Source organism: Chelonoidis abingdonii, chromosome 15 (assembly GCF_003597395.2).
Source record: "Chelonoidis abingdonii isolate Lonesome George chromosome 15, CheloAbing_2.0, whole genome shotgun sequence".
In the NCBI taxonomy this organism is placed as follows: domain Eukaryota; kingdom Metazoa; phylum Chordata; order Testudines; family Testudinidae; genus Chelonoidis; species Chelonoidis abingdonii.
The window spans coordinates 8,725,472-8,746,378 of NC_133783.1; the positions used below are offsets into that span (position 1 = coordinate 8,725,472).

Consider the following 20,907-nt stretch of genomic DNA (forward strand, 5'->3'; position numbering starts at 1 on the left):
AAGCCGGGTGAAGAGGGGCACTTACGTGGTCCAGGGCAACTGCCCTGCTGTCCGTGGGTTCTGCTTCGCCTTCCAGCCGCTCCACTTGCTTCTTCGGCCGTCCACAAAATAAGTAACGCACTGCTCTCTGCATCGCCAAGAGCAGCCTGCAGGTCGAGCAGCTGCTCGGCATTGGTGACCCTTCAAGACTGCGCCTCTGGACGTTCCCTTGAACGGCGGCGTGTACGATACATTGTGTGCCTGCCACCCATTATATGCTCCACAGACTATACTTCACGCGCTTCTGCACTGAGCCCCATCTGCATACCGATCCTTGCGCACCCCACCAGCTGTCCGTGCTCACATCCCGTCCCCAGGACAATAGCGCTCCCATATAACTGCCTCACCAACTCCGCCAGCTGCTTCCCACACTGGTCCACAGTATACCCGCCTGAAGTGCAAACGCACACTGGGGCCTTCATGGCCTCTCCCACATTAGTTAGCACTGCACAGCCTGGGGATCCCACCCCGACATGCATCTTCGAGCATTGCTCCGCCAGCTCAGTAATTTCAAGCTCTTTGTGATTTCCTCGCCTGACGTAGTGAGCAGCCTCTAAGCACACTATAAGGGGGGATTCACAGCGCGCATTGGCACTCTCAGTGCACTCCAAGCATGCAGCCATCCAACCCAGATTAGCCTAGCCCAAAGATGTTAAGAGTTCCACGCACCTGAGAAGGACCGCCTGTATCTAGAGTTCAAGGGGGAATAAAAAATCAACTCTGGCATTCCACAGTGGAGGGAGAGAGGAGGCGTGAGCGAACCTGGTGTTCGTCACCTGCTTGCGCACCCAAGGGAGACCAGCACACTCGTACTGAGTGCAAACACTCAGCCTCTGTAACCACTAGACTCTTCGCCGCTCAATTCACACATGGGTTTGAGGAGAGGCCGACAGTCGCTGTGCTAACAAGCGTAGCCTGAGGAGTGGGTTCCTCATCACTCCCACTATACACTGAAGGTTGGAAGTCTATTTCTCTCTGAGCGCTAGCCAGTGAAGTGCAGTGCCGCGAGACACAGCTCGGAGCCTAGGCTCCTGGGACGGAGTGACGGGGGCTCTGTCCCTACAGGGAACACGGCATTTGAGGAGTCAGGCTCCGCATTCTCCTCGAGAGGGGACATGTCCTTATCATGCCGACAGCGTCTATTACTTCACTGCCCAGACTACATTCCACAGGTACACGCCGAGCTCGTACTCTTTTGCTACAGGACATATGACATACACAGAGGCTGAGACGGCGCGACTGGATAGTGAAGACGAAAAGGTCGATAGCTTCGCTGCTCTAATAAAGCCACAAGTGAGAGAGAGCCCAAACAACCATTCACAATCGTGGACCATATCTTTAACACAGCTCCCCGTGGCAGCTAACATTGTGTCATAGTGTAGCGTTCACGTGGAAGAATGTTCCATTGCACTCCAATCTCAGAAGCCACCAGCGAAGAGTGAGTTCAGGGCAACCGCTCAGAAGGTAATAGTCTTGATCGGTGGGATGATGAGCGTTGCTATGATTATTTCCAAGAAACCTCTGCTCCACTATAGGCTGGGCCCGGGCAAGAGAAGCTAACGGAGCCCAAATGACCAATGGCCCAGAGGGGCACGTAGCAGAGACAGAGTGACGTTCCATCCAACCATGTAGCCATGCTTCGGCGGTGGAGCTAAATACATGACCCTTAGAGCTGAAATTACCGCTCGTCATGAAGAGTGCAACCAGCCCTTTCACAATGTACTATCAGCAGGATCTAACTACACACAAGAAGAGTCTGTTCCTTGGGAACACATAAATGGATCATGCCACACCCAGAGCTGCGCCTAGGACGTTCGTAGGCATACTTAAGTGATCCGAGAAGACAGCTGCGATATCTAAAAACAGTGTAATTCTCCGTGCGTCCGCCCGCAGGTGGCCAGTGGATGTGACTCTTAATGGAATAACAAAGAGAAGGTATACATACCATCTCAACTCTAGGTTAAATTGATGACTAACTTTCACACACTAATTATGGCTGGCAAATATAAAATTATAATACTCGTCTATAATGCGTGTTGGCTATAATAGACTTCGGGAGGTTGTGACCGCAATGTGTTTGTTCCTTCCTGCGATCCCCTCGTATGAGGCAGGTCGAGTCACTGATGCCCGCTGGAGCATGAGAGTGGGTTACCTTACTTAGCCTAAGGTAATGTTCCCCTGTAGTACCTTCTTGCTCCAGATCCCCAAGTGCATTGGGTCATATGGTCACTGCTCATCCTGTGCTCACTCATTTCTAGTACAGATGTGCCAGAGTCTCACTCGTCAGCACCCGGAAACTTCCAGGGCAGCAAGTGGACAAGAGACTGGCTGCAAGCCCAGGGCAAAGGGATGTGGGGCTGGTTGGAGACAAGGGGTCCATGCGGGCGAGTGGCGCTTCAGAGCGAGGTAGGTCAAACAGGGGGTTTGTCTATAAGCCCAGGGTTTGGCAGCGAGGTGAGAGGGAACAAGAAGGAGATGTTGGGTTACTAGAGCGGCTATCAAGCAGATGAGGAGGAAGCAGGAGGTTTAGACACCTAGAGCATACCAGCTACCGTGTGAGGTGCAGAGTGGTTCAAGCAGCTGTGTGAAACTCGGTGATCTGTAATGCCGGGCGAAGCAGCAGGACCTTGGGGGGGCTAACGACCTTGGTGTTATTGAGGAGAGAGAGGCTGCTAGGCGTCGTGTGGCGGTCGAGCGATTAGAGACTCTGCGAGCAGCAAGGACAGGTGCGAGCGGTTTGGCGACGAAGGGTGGACTGTGAAGCAGCGAGACAGAACCCAGTAGTGCGCGGTGGCACGTAAGCCTGTCACATGAGTTTGGTGGTGGGCGGCGTAACTGAGGTTCGTCAAGAGCGAGCAGGCTGAGCCCCAGTGCGCTAGCTGCCAGCCTTATGAGCGCGTGCTCGATGTGAACACTTCAGGAACCGCTGCCCCACAGGCTACCAATCACTTTTATAACTAGCTGACCGTATATATATCTTCAATTGCACTTCCACCGGAGCCACCACCCGCGGATGAGATTAAGGCCCCTGCGTGTGCAGGGCGCTGTATGTGACCTACGGGGACTTTAAAATAGCCGCGGGAAAAGCCGCTGAGGGGAAAGAGGATGCAGCGGGAGGCGCGGGGCGCCCTATGCATGGGACATGCTATGTCAGGAAAATGCTATACCACTAGAGAGAAAGGGTAGTAAGGGAGACCACAAGAGGAACTATGCTAAGCACTTTCTCGACCAGTTCTTACGCGAGATGGGCCGCTATCCGAAACATGATAGCTCCCGCGCAGAGGTACGCGCCTCGCATCATCCTCGCGAGAGCTGCTCTCAGGAACGCCAGAGCCACACCGCGAGCTCTCTCATGTATATACTACGAGGCGCAATGGGAGGCCTTTCCCAGCCTCTGACGCTGTTGGTCGTGCGGTTTCGTAGAGTGCCCTCGTGCTACACAAAGCGCCCTTTCGCCTACCCCCCACTCTTTGCGTGGGGTCTCCACATGCCGACACGCGCTCGCGTGGCGGAGCGTGTACGGTGAGCAAAGCCCCCCGGTGGCCTGCCAGGTGCCCTGGCATGTTACATAACCGTCCCTCATCCTTGCCCTCCCGCTCTGCCACCAGCTGGAAGCTCTAGCTGGAGAGGCCGGGCCTAATCGCGCGCTCCACGGCTCGCCCACGGCTTCAATCTCAAAGGAGGCGGGACAATTGCGAGCAGACTGCAGCCCAGGAACTGGTAAGTTTTAAAAAAAAAAAAAATTAAAAACGTGCCTAAGGTGTGGGTCCCTCATTAGGCGCAGGGTCTCCGATTCCCCGAATCAGCCAAATCGTCTCAAGCCGGCCCTGTGTGCACATAAGATGACCAATTCCTCTTTCCAAATAATGCTTTTGTTGCTCTATCGATCTTCTACACACTTCTTTTACATGTTGCAGTGGAAACGCAGTTCTCCAAGCTGAAGTAATAACACATTACGCTCCACAATGAACGAGAGAGGCGGTTGGGCCTTGCACCAGTCATCAAACAGAGCATAAGCTGGGCAGACTGTGATCTTCAGGAGCAGTTAATCTTTGCAACCAAAGAAGGCACGGAAGGCACCACTTTGATTATTCAACAGATGATACAATGCCAAGTGTTTACTATGCAGACAAAAAGTTACATTTGCTGTTCAGACAAATTTAGAAAGTTAAGTGTTATACTTAAAATTTTTGGGACAAGGGCATTTTTAAATTGTTAGTTCTCTTTTTGGGTAGGTAGCAGAGCAGGTACCGCGAGGGAGTAAGACAGGGAAGAAGGCAGAATTGAAACCTTTCCGAAGTTTTGACCCAACGAAGGGGGATGGGGGCATCATTTGAGCTCCCCACCGGGTGCGAGAATGTTGTGGGCGGCCTTGAGGTAGGGCCGAAATAGCAAGTCAGCGACTCCTGGGTTTCCAGTCCAAGGTTCTGAAGGGGAGAATCCTCTAGTGTTAGTAGACCCATGGGTCATAATGATGGTTAAGGGTTAATGTCTCTCTAACCTGTAAAGGGTTAAGCAGCTCAGTGACCTGGCTGACACCTGAACCAGAGACAAGTAGGGGGACGAGAGATACTTTCAAAATACTGAGTGGAAGGGAAGTCTTTGTTTTTTGCATCGGCTGTTTTTGTTGTTGTTTTGTGCCTTGGGGCTAAGAGGAACAGACGTACACCCACCAGGTTTCTTGCATCTTTCCTGAACCCAGTCTCTCATGTTTCACAATAGTAAGTACTTAGCCAGAAAGGTGGATTAGTCTTAGGTTTGTTTTCTTAACTGTAAATGTGTATTTTGCTGAAAATATTTTTCCTCTGGTTTGCTGTAACTTGGAATCTCAGGCTGGGGGGAGGGTAGGAAGTCTTCTAAGTCTATATGAATCGAATACCCTGTCACATTTACCATCCTGATTTTACAGAGATAATTTTACTTTTTTCTTTCCTTTAATTAAAAACTTTCTTTTTAAGAACTGATGATTTTCCTTGTTTTGGAATCCCAAAGGGATTGAGTCCTAAACTCACCAGGGACTGGTGGGGGGTGGGGGGGGAGGAAGCGGAATGGTTAATTCCCTATTGTTTAAGCTCAAGGAGTTTGGATCACTCTATAGTTCCCCAAGGCAACCTAGTGAGAGGGGAAGTCTGTGGGGGGGAAAGGAAGGGGAATCGATCGTTTATTTTCTCCTTGTTTAAGACCCAAGGGGTTTGGGTTTGGGTTTTCACAGGGAAGGTTTTGGGGGAACAAGACAGGATGTGCCAAAAGACTAATAAGTTTGGCGTGCCATAGTAAATTTAAAGGCTAGTATTAATTCTTAAAAGTGATCATGCAGGTCCTCACTTTTTTGGACGCTAAATTTCAAAGTGGGAAAAGACTGTGACAACGCCGTCTGCCCGAAAAAAAAAGCTCCCTCCCACAAGCCTGTTTGTCCCCCTCGTTTCTTACGTGCTCCCCTGCCCAAATCTGCTAATTATTCCTCGCTTTCCTATCCCAGCCTACTTAGAATGAGACAGACGCATCTGTCAGGGACATTCCATAAAACATAAAAAACCCTACTGGATCAGACCAAAAGGTACATACTAACCCGGTATCTCTGTTTTACGCAGTGGCCAGTGGCCAAGAGGGAATGAACAGAAAGGTAATCATCAAGTGAACCATCCCCTATCGCTCATTCCAGTTTCTGGCAACAGAGGCTGGGACACATGTCCCTCCCGATAACCCTGGCTAAAAGCCATTGAATTGACTCTCCATGAATTTATCTAGTTTCTTTTTTGAAACGCTGTTTAATGGTCTTGCCATCACAACATCTGGCAAGGAGTTCCACCAAGGTTGACTGTGCATTTCTGAAAATTTACTTCTTTTATTTGTTTTTAAAACCTGCTGCCCATATTAATTCATTTGGGCTCTTAGTTCTTTGTGTTAGAGAAAGTAGTAAATATACCTTCTTATTCTAACTTTCTCTACACCAGTCAAATTTATAGGCCTCAATCATATCTCCCTTAGCAGTCTCTTTCAAGCTGAAAAGTCCAGTTTTATTAATTCTCTCACCTCATACCGAGAGATTTCGCCTATTCTGAACCCTTTCTAATATATCTTTTTTGAGATGGGGTGACCACATCTGCATGCAGTATTCAAGATTGTGGTGTACCATGGTTTTATATAGAGGCAACATGATATTTTCCACCTATTCTATCCCTTCTTAATTATTCAGCATATCTTTTCATTGTCTTGACTGCCGGCTGCACTTGAGTGGATGTTTTCAGGAACTATCCATAATGATTCCAAGATCTCTTTCTTGAGTGGTAACAGCTAATTTGGAACCCATAATTTCATATGTGGAGGTGGGAATTAATTTTTCCAATGTGCATCTACTTTGCATTATCAACATTAAACTTCATCTGCGTTTTATTGCTAGTCACTCCAGTCAATCCACTCTCACAATGGGCCATTGACAACTTTCATTCTGTCAGAGAAGCTCTTCGAAGTCCCTCAGACAGCACGACGCAAAGGCTACCCTAACAGATTCAAGCAAAGCACGTAAGGGCATGTGATATGCTCACCGTGAACCGGCACTCCTCTTGGGCCTGTAACTTTCTGCATACAGGGCTGTCTGCCTCTTGTTATTGTGACAGTAATATTCCATGCTATGCAGAGGATAAAAAACACCTGAAGCAGCTCCATGTGGCACTCTCCCTGCTCTGGACTGTGGATTTATAACTAAAGGGAGCATCTTGAACTATGGGATTGAGTCATTTCAATCTTTTGGAGTTATCAACAGACTTTACAGCCAGCAGTCCTATAAAATCAGTGTTTACAGACTGATACAAGGACTTATAATTAATTGTGCATGTATAAGATTATTAACGCATTTATCATTCTCTTCTTTCTTTTATTATTAAATCTTTAGTAGTTACTAGATTGGCCTGACAGCAAGAATTTGGGTAGATCTGTGTTATAATATTGAACTGGGGATATGGGTCTGATCCTTTGGGTTAGAAAGAACCTCACATATGGTGGAAACGGGTTTTCAATAACCTCTCATATATAGACGGGATGCCCACAGGGAGCTAAGGTGGAATAGTCTAGACTTCATATTCAATAGACTCTAGGACTGGAAGGGAACTTTGAGAAAAGTCATTCGAGTTCCGTCCCTTTCCCTCATGGCAGAACCAAATACTGTCTAGACATCCAGATAGACATTTCTTACCTACTTTTAAATAATCCCAGAGATGGAGTTCCACAACTTCCTAGGCAGTTTATTCCAGTGTTTAACCATCTGAAGGACTTTTTCCTAAATGTCCAACCTAACTCCCTTGGTGCATTAAGCCCATTGCTTCTTGCTCTATCTATACAGGCTAAACATCGAAAGTCGCTCACCTCTATACATCCTTCAGATACCTGAAAACCCTATCATGTCCTCTCATCTTATCTTTTCCAAACTAACACCCATTCTTTACACCTTTCTTCATAGTCATGTTCTCTAGACTTTTCTTGTTGCTTCTTCTTGGACCTCTCCAATTTCTGCACATCTTTCTTGAATGTGGTGCAGACTGGTCACCCAATACTCAGCTGAGGCCGAACCAGTGCAGATAGAGCGGAGAATGCTTCTCAATGTCTTGCCCACAACACACCTGTTAATGCATCCCAAGAATCACGTTTGTTTTTTTGCAACAGCACTCACACACTGTGACTCATATTGCTTGTGGTCCACTATAAACTCCTAGATCCCTTTCTGCATACTTCTTCCTAGACAATCTCTTCCATTCTGTATGTTGGAACTGATTGTTTTCCTAAATGGAGCACTTTGCTTGTCTTCTATTAAACTCATCCTGTTTATTCTGACATTTCTCCAATTTGTTCCAGATCATTTTGAATTTTGGCCCTAAATCTCCAAAGCAGTTGCAATCCCAGTTTGCGTATCATCTGATTTAATACGCCGTACTTTCTTAGCATATCTAAGTCGTCATGAAAGATATTGAACAGAGCCGGGGGATTAAGTTTGGTTTCTGGTTAAACCAATGTGGTACTGCAGAAGCTGTTGATACTGGTTGGGTGATCTAATTAAAGAATAAAGCCAGTTTGGGGATTGCTGCCCAAGGCACTCAATCCCATCAGTGATGGGTGTTTACACTAAGGAGAAAGGATTGTTTAGAGCTGGGTCCAACTGGGAGTAATGGGATGAAGTCTAGCAAGGGGAAAATTTAGGCTAAATAGCGGAAACATTTTATCATAGACCTATTTGAAATGTGTATGGTCAAGGGAAGTGGTGAAGTCCATTGGTTTAGATATTTCATTGGAATGGAATTCAATTGGAGATCAGGGAACTACTGGCCGTGTTTGTGCTCCAGCCAATGGGAGCTGCTGGAAGCAAGTGGCAGTACGTCTTCGGCTGCACCACTTCCAGTAGCTCCATTGGCCCCTGGAGCAAGCGAACTGCAGCCAGTGAAGCCATGATTGGCCAGACTGCAGACGCAGCAGGTAAAGAACCGGCCTGGCCCACAAGGGCTCTCTCTACAAGCAGCATCCCGTTTGGGAAACACGCGTTATTGGGGATAACCCTGTCTGATACCCTGAACATAACTAGATATGACCTTTTGGTTAGTATTATCATAGTGTATGAAAGTTTCAGAAACTGAGCTTGCTATAAAATAGGCAAATTCAAAGACAGTGTGGAATTAAAGCCTATTATAACTATGCTCATAATAAGCCCTGTCATTAAAGGTAAACAAAAACTAGACACGGTTCCCCAACAGAATCAAATACCTAACTTCCTGATATCAAAAATGTGTCTCTGAAAAAATCTCTTTTTGAATAAATACTTATCACTGCTTGCTGATACTTCTTGGAACATTTAATTAAACGTTACACGTGAGTACAGATACGAAGTTCATGTCTTTTGTCTCAAAAATTATAGGGCAAATAATCAAAATTACAAAACTTAAAATACATCAGTTCACATACGGCCACTCCCTCTAGTGACGCAGGAGAAGGTATAATTGTTATTAAGATGGTTGAGCCTGAAAAAGATTGAAAAGGTCTCCGAATTCAGGTGTTTTATCCAAATTCGTTTCAGTGCATTCTAGGAGTCAAGAAACTGCACATTTGGGGAGGTTCAAAAGGGAACAGTAAAAGAAAACCCTTGTTCCATCTCAGATATAAGACAGTTGGGGTTCTGAGATCTAGAGTGTCCTATTCATTTTTTCTTATTACTATTTTTGGCATTAACATAGTACCGAGAGCACAGGTGCAAATACACATATTAAGAGCACTCTTGTGCCCATAGCTTTCATTCCAAACAGACAGGAAAGGCAAGAATGGGAGGGGAAAACAGATCAGAAGAAGGGAAACAATCACCCAGAGGTCACAAAGCTGTCAGCTGCAGAACAAACAAAAAACCATGACTTCAGTGCCCAAAATTTCACCAAGTTCTCACTCCCAGTTCAGTCTAGTGAACCACAAGCGACTGTCCTCCTAGGTGTTTTTCAGCACCTGAACAGCCAGGTCCTTTGCACACCAGTAGCTGCATCATTAAAAAAGCAACCACAAAACATCGTTCTTCATGGTACACCATGCATTCCACAATCAAAGAAAAAAGGGTCACTGGTAGATCAGGTACTCAGGCTGAACCCTATGTAAGTCACCCACAAGTGGCCTCAGCATCAGACTTTGGTTTTGTTGAAGTCACAAAAGGGCAGATTTCCTGCTTTTTCCAGGTCTGTGTCTGAATTTGGAAGTAATAACCCTCTAAACTCTATTCTATGCAAAGGACGGGTGTTTATCCAGCAATCTTCATATATAAAAAGGAGAAGTCTGCCAGCTGTGTAACAAAATGTAAAATCACTAAGTGCTATGCTGTAATACTCAAAAGAAAAGATAAAGCCAAAGGAGTTTTTGTTTGTAGAATAATTAATCTTCTTCCTTCATAGAAATCTATGCCCATTCTAATTGGACATAAGCGTCATAACTATAACAGGAAGGGAAAACCCTTCTGTTACTACTATAAAATGCCTCCTGGCCAAGCGACACCAAAATCCTTTTACCTGAAGGGTTAAGAAGCTCAGGTACCCTGGCTGACACCTGACCCAAGGCAATAGGTACAAGATACTTTCAAATTTTGTGGGGGGCAATGGGGGAAGGCTTTTGTTTGTGCTCTTTGTGTTTGTTGCTCTTGGGAACTAAGAGGGACCTGGACATCAAATCCAATGGCTCTCCATATCTTTCTGAACAAGTCTCTCATATTTAAACTTGTAAGTAATAGCCAGCAAGGAGTATTTGTTTTAATCTTTGTTTTTCTTTGTGAATGTCCTTGCTAACACGGAGTTTTATCCCGGTTATTGCTGTAACTCTGAAACTAAGGCAAGGGGGTTCCTCTGGCTCTTTGAATACCTGATTACCCACTGCAAAATTATTTTCCATTCTTGATTTACAGAGATGATTTTTACCTTTTCTTTTTAATAAAGCCTTTTAAACCTGACTGATTTTTCCATTGTCCCAAAGATCAGGAGTTTGATCTTTGATCACTTTGTAACCAATATGGTTAGGATATATTCTAGCTTTCCGAGGGACAGCAGTGTAAAGGGCTTGGAGGGGAATAATCTTTGGGATGAAGGAACTCCAAGTGTCCTTTCCTACTTGTAAATCACTTTGGTGGTGCGAGTCCAGGTTTTAAACTTAAGCTGTACAGCTTAGGATTTTGTGTGGGTCCACCACGAGTCTTATCCTGAGAGTTCAGAGTGGGGGAAGAACCCTGACAGCATAAATGTTTAGCCAAAACAACTTTCCAAACATGAGAGATATTGCAAGTGCATAAAATTCAACATCTGAAGTTCACATAGATGTGGGGACATATCAAAAGTTGTTATCTATGCAGTTTGAAGTAGCAGTCATGTTACACATTCTTGGGATGGCTGGAGGACTTGCTGTGTATGGCCTGTACAAGAACGCTCCTCCTTTACGACAAAACTACTCACTACCATCCCTAATAATGGAACTCAAAAGTTTTGCTGAAGCACAGCGTATGAATTGGTACAGAGGAGGCTCCTATAGTGTAGGATAGGAAAAAAGATCACTCCCGACATGGTGGAGAGTAAACACTAATGGCAGAATCCTGCTGTGCAACACACTTAGCAATGATCATGGAAACGAAGAAGCTAGACCAGAGTGTCTATATGCTTGTGGTACCCTTGTTGTACGCGCCTTTCTCCCTGAATGGTAGAGAAAATGGTTTGAGGACACTCCTGGGACAGCTGTGTACAGGGAGATTTTTGCAACAGTAAAGTGCCTGAAAACCACTTCATTGCCTCATGCTAAAAGCCACCAAAGGTCAGCAGCCGTAAATGGACATGCAGCAGCCTCCAGCTTGAAACTAGAGCAGGAGGGGAGGGGGTTTTGGGTGCCACAGAAGGCAGCAGACTTAGACCCTACATCCTCCTGATAAAAATTGTGTTGAAGTTGCTGTACAATGCATTTTAGAATGAGCAGGATGGTGCCCTCAGCGAATGGGTTTTGTTAATCTCAGGCTGCGAAACTCTCGGGAAACAAGCCACACCTGGATTAATCAGTGGAATCAGAAGGAACCTCTTGCTTTACCATTGAAACTGCTTGCTTAACAAGTTTTTTTAAGGGACATGGGTGCATTGTGTAACTAATGTATAATTAAGGGGGGAAATTGTTGAGGGAGTGGGACTCTTCTGACTCTCCCTCTGGAGTACAATCTTTGCGTGTCCCACCTGCCTTCGCTATGGTTGTGTCTGGCACTCGAGACCACACTTAGTTCGAGATAAATTGTTGGGGGTGTTTTTAACTAAATGTTTGTTGAGGGATAGTTGTAGTGCTCTGAGAGACGAAGTAAAGTTTCGTTTAAGTGAAAGCACTCATGTGTTGTCCTGTTTGTGCAGTCATTATCATTTGGATGGCTACGTCTCCCCTGAATTATTCCTGCAACCAGAACCTCGGCCGATAAAAGTTACCAAGGCAGCTTGGGTGCAAAGAAAACGCCCAGTACAGGCTGCTCCCACTCTGGCTCTCAGGGATGGAGGAAGCATTGGAGAAATTTCTTACCATTACCTTTTTTCTTACCATCCCTCTTTCAAACTTTGCCTTTGCGGTCTGATCGATGGTGGTCAGATGTTCATGCTGTTTGTGTGGGTGTGTAAAGTCTATTTCAGTTTACACATCGGAATAATATTGTGGGGGAGGGACCTCTACAGATAGACTCTTGAATTCTGGGGTGGCATTGACCAGAGACTTTTGGGTTGTTGGACTTTGGAATGATTGGACTTAAGACCCTAAGGGGAAAAGGACTTTGCCAAATGTACTTGGGAGGGTAGTTATGGTTTGTGTTATAACTCTGTTTGTGGTGTTTCTCCAGTGAGATGCCGCATTGATTCCTTCCTTTATTAAAAAAAGATTTCGCTACACTCAGACTCCCTGCTTGCGAGAGGGGAAGTATTGCCTCCTAGAGGCGCCCAGGAGGGTATGGTATATAAGTGTCCCAGGTCACTGGGTGGGGGCTCGAGCTGGTTATGCATGGTGTTATTGAAACGGAACCCCTGGATACTGAACCTGGACCTTGTTGCTGCCAACTCAGAGGGGCAGAAGGGTTACACTTGAATGGGTGGAAAAATAGCTTCAGTATGAAGTTCCTCTGCCAACATCTGTGCACTCTTCAGAATGTTTTGAAATCCCTCATCCGACTGGTAAGACTGTAGATGTGACTTTGCTTTGTCCAGCTGTTCCGTTGCTCCAGATATATCAAGGTCAGCGCCTTGGAGTCTCTTGCTTACAACATTTATTTCCAACAGTATGTCATGCCACAACACTAAGCCACACAGAAATTTGAAGTTATGTATGTTTCTGGTGAATCGATTTCCCTCTGCCACTGTTCTCCCACGAACTGTTCATGTCATAGGATTATCCTCCATAATGGCGACTATGGCATCATCTATCTTCCCAATTTTGTGTTTGATAAGCTTTATCGCCTCCACTCAACTTTTCCATCGCATGGCACTTAGTGGTTTCAGTTTCAGAGAGGATGTTCCCAGATGTTGCTTCAAAATTTGCCATCGATGAGTTGATGCAGAGAAAAATACATAGCTTCTTTCAATTACATTAAAAAATTCAGCAGCCTCACTGGAAGTCAACACTGTATCATTGACCACCAAGTTCAATGAATGAGAACCGCATGGGAAAAAAATGCTTGAGGGTTTTACTCTTGGATCCACATCTGCACTCCTCTGTTCTTTCCTGTCATATTGGCACCATTATCATAGCCATGACCTCTCATGTCAGCTATCACAATTCCCGTATCTTCCAGCTTTTTAAGAAGCACATTTTTCATACCAGCTCCTGTAGTATCATAAATGTCAATAAATTCTAGAAAATGCTCTCTTACAATCACCATTTCAAGGACATTTTCACTAGGTTTTCTTGTTGTTACAAAACACACCAATTTGTTCTGTTGTGAACTGGACCACGATCAGCGATTCATTTAATATAAATCACTAAATAGCCACTAGAAGGGAACAACTTTTACCAGGGACATACAAATGTAAGGTAATATAAAGAAGTCTTCCATTTCCAGTATGTTTTCACCACTTGTAAGGCCTCTGTGTACTGCCAGAGCTGTGTAAAGGAAATTTAATCTCAGTATGAATCTGGTTTCCTGTTTCATGGGTGATATTATCCCTCTAATATCATCCTGTTGATCTATACTTCTTAATGGGATACGGAATTCCCCTTACAATATTCTGTGGTGCATCTTATACCTTAGTGCATCAACTAAATTTTTATCTGGGAGTTACTCTGAATACAGCACAGGTGAAGAAGGTGTGTCCTGTTTTGTATGCTTTGTGTTAGATTGTGCTTACCCATGAGCTGTCAGCTTCAGTCACACAAAGGCATATAACACTTTTACACTATGATATATGAGAAAATGATATGTATATAATAAAAAAGTCATCTGTGTTCTCGCTTATTTTTCTTCTGTGACATTTAAAATCACAATGAAGATGTAATTATTTAATACTTAGAGTAAACAGAAGATCTATAGAAACGTTATATCCTGCAAACAACTCATGACAGACATCTCTACAATCATCTGTTCTTATGCTCCAAGACTGTTTTACCCAATTAAAATGTAATATCTTAGCTCAACAAAATAGGAAAGCATCAGTGCATGTTGACTTTTCAAGTGTTCTTGCACAAGGCTTTAAACAAAGAAAATCAAAGCAAAAAATCATTCCGGGTAACTTATCAAATGTCTGTGTTTCTGGCCAAATGTATAGCCAATTACACACACACTACATTTCCAATAGACACAAAAATGTATCTCCAATTACATGCCCTATAAATTGGACCTTTATCGTGCTCCTTTTGCATTTCAAATTGGAGCTGAGAGGTAAGTTGAACTTCTTTATAAATTACAAAAAAATAAATGTAGTTCAAATATAACAAAGTCTCAATTTAAACTTCCCATTTTAGGTGCTCTTTCAGAGTTTCTTTACATTTCCAGTCTATTTTTACTGAGGAAACCACCACCAATACAGAAGTGTTTATAAAATGCTATATGACAAGTCTGCATGGTTGCTTTTCCTTTTAAAATATAAATAATTAAGACTAAGATAGTGTACCCAGAGTAATCTTGATTGTTTTTTTCTCACTGTAGTGGACATGCCTACCTATTGCTGCATAAGTAATACTGGCGTTGCACTTGTCACACAAGAAAAAAAGAGATAAGTTAATCAACAGCTTTATAAAAAAAATTTGCTCTCTAGACAGATGAGTATATTTTGTAAAGCTTTATAGCTACACTAATCATGTTACTATTACAGGGGGAAAAAGACTAAGCTAAAAAGATTTCAGTACCAACCAGAAAATGTTATTTTGAAATAAAGAATTTGCACTCCTCAATCATTTTTAATTTTGAAAATAACCACTCAGCACTGGGTAGTAAATACTCTTTGTTTTATAGCTGGCCTCCAACAATGTCGCCCCAATTGTTACATGTAGTCACAGCAATAGCCTTTTTGCTGGTGACCAGTCATGCTGGGGACCACGGTGAAGGAATACAAAGAATCCCTGGCAAACCTGGACTGAACGAATTGCCTGCAAGAGAAGGAAAGCCTGGTTTAAATGCAGACCCAGGACTGCAAGGTAATTGCAGTGGCTACTGGCCCCAGATATATAGATATTCTGCTGTGTTTCATTATTTGTATCTGATCAACCAAATTCCACTTTGTTGCACTTTCTGTCCCATTTTGAAAGTGACAGAAATTTAGAAGCCCAAGTCTCATTGAAAGTTAGTGCTGCTTGGTTACTTAGGTGTTTTTCAGAATGTTACTCCACCCCCTTAGCTATAAAACCACCGCTAATGTGATTATGAAGGAGTCAAAATGTGTCTACAGGGATGCTGAGGGCAAAGGAGTTGTTGCAAACATATTGTGCTCATTCAGTTTTTAAAAGTCCCTTTTTTGTCATTTAGACATAATCTCTGCATATCGTACAGAAGAATGAAAATCTGGAATTATTTTCCATGCGATGTGAATACTACAATTCCAGCTTGTAGTGAACTTCTATTTACAGAGCCAAATCCTTTTTGATTTTATGTCAGTGGGACTTCTTGGGCAAAGTGAAGTTGCACTATAAAAGCAACTAAATGTTAAAGACTCTAGATGCCTTTCCAGCCTGGTCTGTAGTGCTGGAAGTGAGTACCTATCTCATGGGGCCTTGGTGTTCAACTTTGCATCTAATCCAGGAACTCTTGAAGTGAACACCAATCTGTGTGTGTGTGTGTGTGGCGCCTCTCTAGCTGATCATTCTGGGGAGTTGGAACATATAAGTGATACTGCCTTTCTTAGAACTTCCCCATGCTCCCTCACCACTTACCTCTATTGGCCATTGTGTGATCTTCCTTCCTTCCAGATTAGATGACAGGTGAGCAGCTTCCTCCAACCCAACCACCAAGGATGCTGCATGGGCCAGGTTTCTAGGCACTGAAAGTGCATTTGCTCTTTCATTTTAGGGAGTAAATGTCCTGCCTCTGACATACATCGAACCATCACCTAAATCATGTCAGGTAATGAAAAGCTATTGAGCTGATGTAATGCAATCTGTTCCCTTGAAGGTCAGCAGCAGTGTTTATTCTGAATTAAATGCATTATTTGAGAGAATCTCAGCAAGGAGTTTGGCAAGTTTTCACTCATGTATTTCCCTTCAGCAGGTCCCCCAGGGCCACCAAGTTCCATGAGAGGTCCTCCCAGAAAAGATGGGCTTCATGGGCCACAAGGGCCTAGGGGTGAACGAGGCGAGAAGGGAGAGCGAGGGCAGCCTGGACAACCAGGTGAAAAAGAACAATCTGTTCATTTAGCCTTATGGGGGTGGTGGTGTCTGTCTGTATGTGCCTGTGTCTCTGTCTAAAGCAACCTAGAGAAAATGGCCATAACTGGGTTTAACTTTCAGTTCTACTCCGAAAAGTGACTGTGTAAAAATGGCATCTTCTTATTCAGCTGACCTTCTCCCTGTGTCTATTCAGTTGTGTCTGCTGGCTTTCCTGGCTAGGATAACTTACTGTGACTTACTTTACTCCTGGTATTGCTACAGAAGTGATGCAGCTAAAAATGAGAGCTAGAACTGCATTGGTGTCACTTGGTGCATTTCAAAACCTGCAGCCATGAGGCTCAGAGCTCAGCTCTACAGACATTTGAACTCAGGCTCTGAAGCCCAGGGCAGGGGCGAGTTTCAGAGCCTGAACTCCAGCCTAAGCCTGAATGTCTACATAGCTGGTTTTAGCACAGTAACATAATCCCCACTAGTCTGAGTCTGTTGACCTGGGCTCTGGGACTGCTATGTAGGTTTTAAAACAATGTGTTGACATACCCATTGCAGGCATAACGGGAGTTGCAGAACCTTCACACTTACGGTATATCTACAACAACTCGAGTAGCCACACCTGACCCCCTCTGTGGTCCTAGGTAAAATGTAGGTGGCTAGCCCAAGCTGCTGCCCATGCCACCACAGCCATACTGCTATTTTTAGCATGCTTACTTGAGCAGAGCTGGTGTGTGCTTGCCTGTCTGCGCTGAGACACACCCTCCTAGCTGCTGGTAGGCATAACTTTAGATATGATGTACCAGTAGGAAAGAGTGCAGATTGACTGTCTGAGACTAGGTTGGCTTTGCAGCACTGGAAATGAGAACAAAAACGTCTCTCTCTTTGTAAAAGGATATGTTTAATACAGACCTCCTAGAGAGACTATACACCTGAATCTCCACAAAGCCATCGTTACAGAGTCACTATTCAGAGTACAGTTGTACTTTAAATGTAAGAGTATTTTTAATTAAGCTCATTGGCACTGTGCAAGCTGACAAAAGATGATTACATTTCTGCAAGGTTATCCACAAGATCTGAATCCATGACCAACAGCACTATTATCCATTATTACTCTTGGTTCTGCTCCACCACCAACACCTCACATGGTCAGGGCTTTCCAGAGCAGCTATCAAGTCACAAGTAGTATCTCATCACAGCAAAATCTACTTCTGTGACTATACCCTGAGCGCAGGCCATCCTTTATCATTAGAAGGCTGCAGACTAGAAAACTAGCGATTATAGCCCAGATTCTCTTGACCAGCCAGGTCCCAGGGGGATTGGAGGTGAAGGGTATGAGTGCTATAAAGATAGCTTTTAATCTATCTTTTCAGCTTCCCAGTGCTGTGGCTTTGAAGCATTGGAACAGCCTGAAGGATGTTATATCCTACACCATGTGTCAGTGGTCTCAAGAATCCCATAGAGTATCTTAGCATCAACCAGGCACAGTGGTATGCCTGCCAAACCCTCTTTTGCCTGGCTTGGTGCTGTACTGATGCAAAGCACCCGTGGGGCATTAAAGACTCTAACTCAAAGATCTCATTTTTAATTCTTCATAAGTGGTTTCCTTCTTAAAGTAGTTTCCATGAGCTTTGTTCTTTATCAAGATGCTCAGTGTATGGAAAGGCCCTTCATTTAACACACTGAGATCAAATTATTTCACATAGAAAATCAAACAAACGTAACTCAGTCACAAGTGTTTTTTAGAAAATTGCTATTAATTTTACGCAACGTCCACATTATTGGTGAAACCTGGTCCTAATACTTAAACTTAAGGGCATAATTATTTTTGTTTGTCCATAGGCCTACCTGTTTCTCGTGATCCTGAATTACAAGAAACTCTCAAAGGATTCAAAAAACAAATTGCTAGACTGGAAGGAGGTAATCTGTCTGTTTTTGCTTTTTGCCTCACCTATAAATTGATTAACAAGTGTGGAAAAAATAAGCCATGAAATACCAGCTCCTTAAAAATAGTTTGAGTCTTGTTCCGTTTATTTATACATTCTTTTTATACAAAGAAACAAGGATCTCTGAGGATGGGCAATGATAATTTTTGTCTTGTGTTAAATAAGTTAATCTGTGGGCCATATAATTAGTTACCAGCCCCATATAACTGTCATGGATTGAAACACTAATGCAAACCAGCCAGAGATGGCTTATTGCAACAACTCTTTTCTATGCAGAAGTGCTTTCAGGCATATCTCTTTGGGTCACCTACTCTCTGTGAGTGACCCTGATGGCCATCACAGTTAATCTGTGGCTACAACAGTATTGTATCTAACTAAGGCCTGCAAAGATTTATGCATGTGCCTAACTTTATGCACTGTGAGTAGTCCCAGTGAAGTCAGTCCTATTACTCAGTGTGTGCAAAGTTAAGCAGGTGCATCAGTCTTTAAATCAGGGGTTAGCAAACTTTTTTGGCCAGAGTGTCACATTGGGGAATAGAAATTGTATGGCAAGCCATGAATGCTCACGAAATTGGGGTTGGGATGAGGGAGGGGGGTGAGGCTCTGGTTGGGGGTGCAGGCTCTGGGGTGGGGCTGGGGATGAGGAGTTTGGGGTACATGAGTGTGCTCTGGGCTCTTCCCTCCTTCATTTCTTCTCCACCATCCACATTCCCTTTGTCTCCTTTTCATTTTAATTTTTCTCTCTCTCCACTTCTCCATCATCTTCATCTATTTCTCCTTCCTTTTCCATCTCTTTCCCCATCTCCTATTCCCTTCAAGTCTTATAATTATCTCTAACCAATTCTCCTCCCCCTCTCTTCTCTTCCTCCCTTTTCAAGTCCCCTCCTCCATTCTCGTCTCTTCTTGAGTTTATATTTTCTTTGTTCTGAAGTCACTAGACTGGAGCAATAGTCTACTCAATTTAGCATGTCATTGATGTTACATCCAGAAGAGGGCAGTGTTTGGTAGGAGAGAATGACATAGCCTATGCTCTGGTTTTTTTTTAATCTGGGGGTAGGGAAGGAGAGAGAGTTGTATGAAGTTTGCAGTTATGTTTCTTATTTTATTTGGAAGGGTTATTTTATTATAGAAGAATACAGAAAGAGGGATTCCCACTATAGTAGCAATCATGAGAGTGTAAAATGATTCAAAAAAGTTTAACACCAGCTTTTGCTTTACTTTGTAGTCTTTGCCTTGGATGAGACCATAACAACATTTGGGAAAAAAATGTTTGCTACCAATGGACAAGAAGTCGATTTTGAGACCACACTGGAAGCATGCAAACAGGCGGGCGGTTCCATTGCATCTCCCAGGAATAAGGGGGAGAATGATGCTGTTTTCAGTATTGTGAGGTTATTTAACAGATATGCCTATCTGGGCATTAAGGGGGGTGGGATTCCAGGTAAATTCAGTTTCCTGGATGGAACAGCCGTAAATTATACAAACTTGCATGCAGGTGAGCCCAGTGACATAGGGGAAGAAAACTGCATGGAGATGTGCACTGACGGTGCCTGGAAGAGCACAAGTTGCAACCAGAACCGCCTTACTATCTGTGAATTTTATTCCTTGCTCCTACCTTTCCTTCAAAATGTCGGACATCTGTAGGGTCCTTTGAATTCTTTTTTTCATCCACAAACAAGAATCTGTTTTCTCAGCATTGTAGTTAATGACTTCTGTGATTATTCTTTATGAGAAAATGAAAATCAATAAAGTCATGATGCTCTATATTCCTTCGTGATGTTCATTAAGGCAATGCTAACGTGCTAACCATAAAGGGAGAGCTACCTGTAACCACAGCACTGACTAATTTACAGGATTCCTATCAACCCCACTGGGCTTCTGGTTTCATTTAGAAGCAGAATTTGCAATGTTTATGTCACGGAGTCCCTGGGCGATGCTCTGGAACTGCCCCCACAAAGCCAGTCAGGACTTTGGGGAACCTCCTCTCCCTTGGAGCAGACATTTTCAGGGCAAGAAGCTCACACGGCTTCACCTCCTGGGTCTCTCCTTGGAGCATTCAGCATCCTCTGGCCCTCCGTGTGATTCCCACTGCGAGGCCACCCTAGCGGCATCCTGGGGAAGCCACAGGGTTCTGCAGCCCCACTTTGCAGTCAGATGTGACTCTCAGCCAGCCAGTAAAACAGAGGTTTATTCAATGACAGGAACACGGTCTAAAACAGAGCTTGTAGGTACTGCAAACCGGACCCCTCGACCGGGTCCATTCTGGGACGCAGCAAGGCAGTCCCTCACTCCTCGTCCCCAACCAACTCCAGACTCACCACTCCCTCCAGCCCCTCCTTCTCTGCTCAGTTCCTTTCCTGGGCCAGGAGGCTACCTGATCTCTTTGTCTCCAACACCTTCAGCTGACACCTTTGCAGAGAAGGGGCCCAGGCCATCAGTTGCTAGGAGACAGAGTGTCAGGCATTTAGGTGCACTGACCCTTTGCTCTGTAGTAATCACACACCCTTATCTCACCACCTAGATACTTAAGAACTGCATAGGGGACACTGAGGCACCAACACAGTATTCAGAGAAAACATTAAGACCTTTCTCAGTTCGTCACAGTTATGAT

At 44.2% G+C, this 20,907-nt stretch overlaps 1 protein-coding gene across 1 annotated transcript; it reads left to right on the top strand.

Moving 5' to 3' along the window:
- The first annotated feature begins 16,008 nt into the window (after window positions 1-16,008).
- Window positions 16,009-19,940, top strand: LOC116828241 (pulmonary surfactant-associated protein A2-like). The gene is made up of 3 exons (XM_032786318.2): window positions 16,009-16,363; window positions 18,193-18,270; window positions 19,522-19,940. The coding sequence occupies exons 1-3, from the start codon at window positions 16,225-16,227 to the stop codon at window positions 19,938-19,940; spliced, it is 636 nt and encodes a 211-aa protein (XP_032642209.2). The 5' UTR covers window positions 16,009-16,224.
- Window positions 19,941-20,907: the final 967 nt, after the last annotated feature.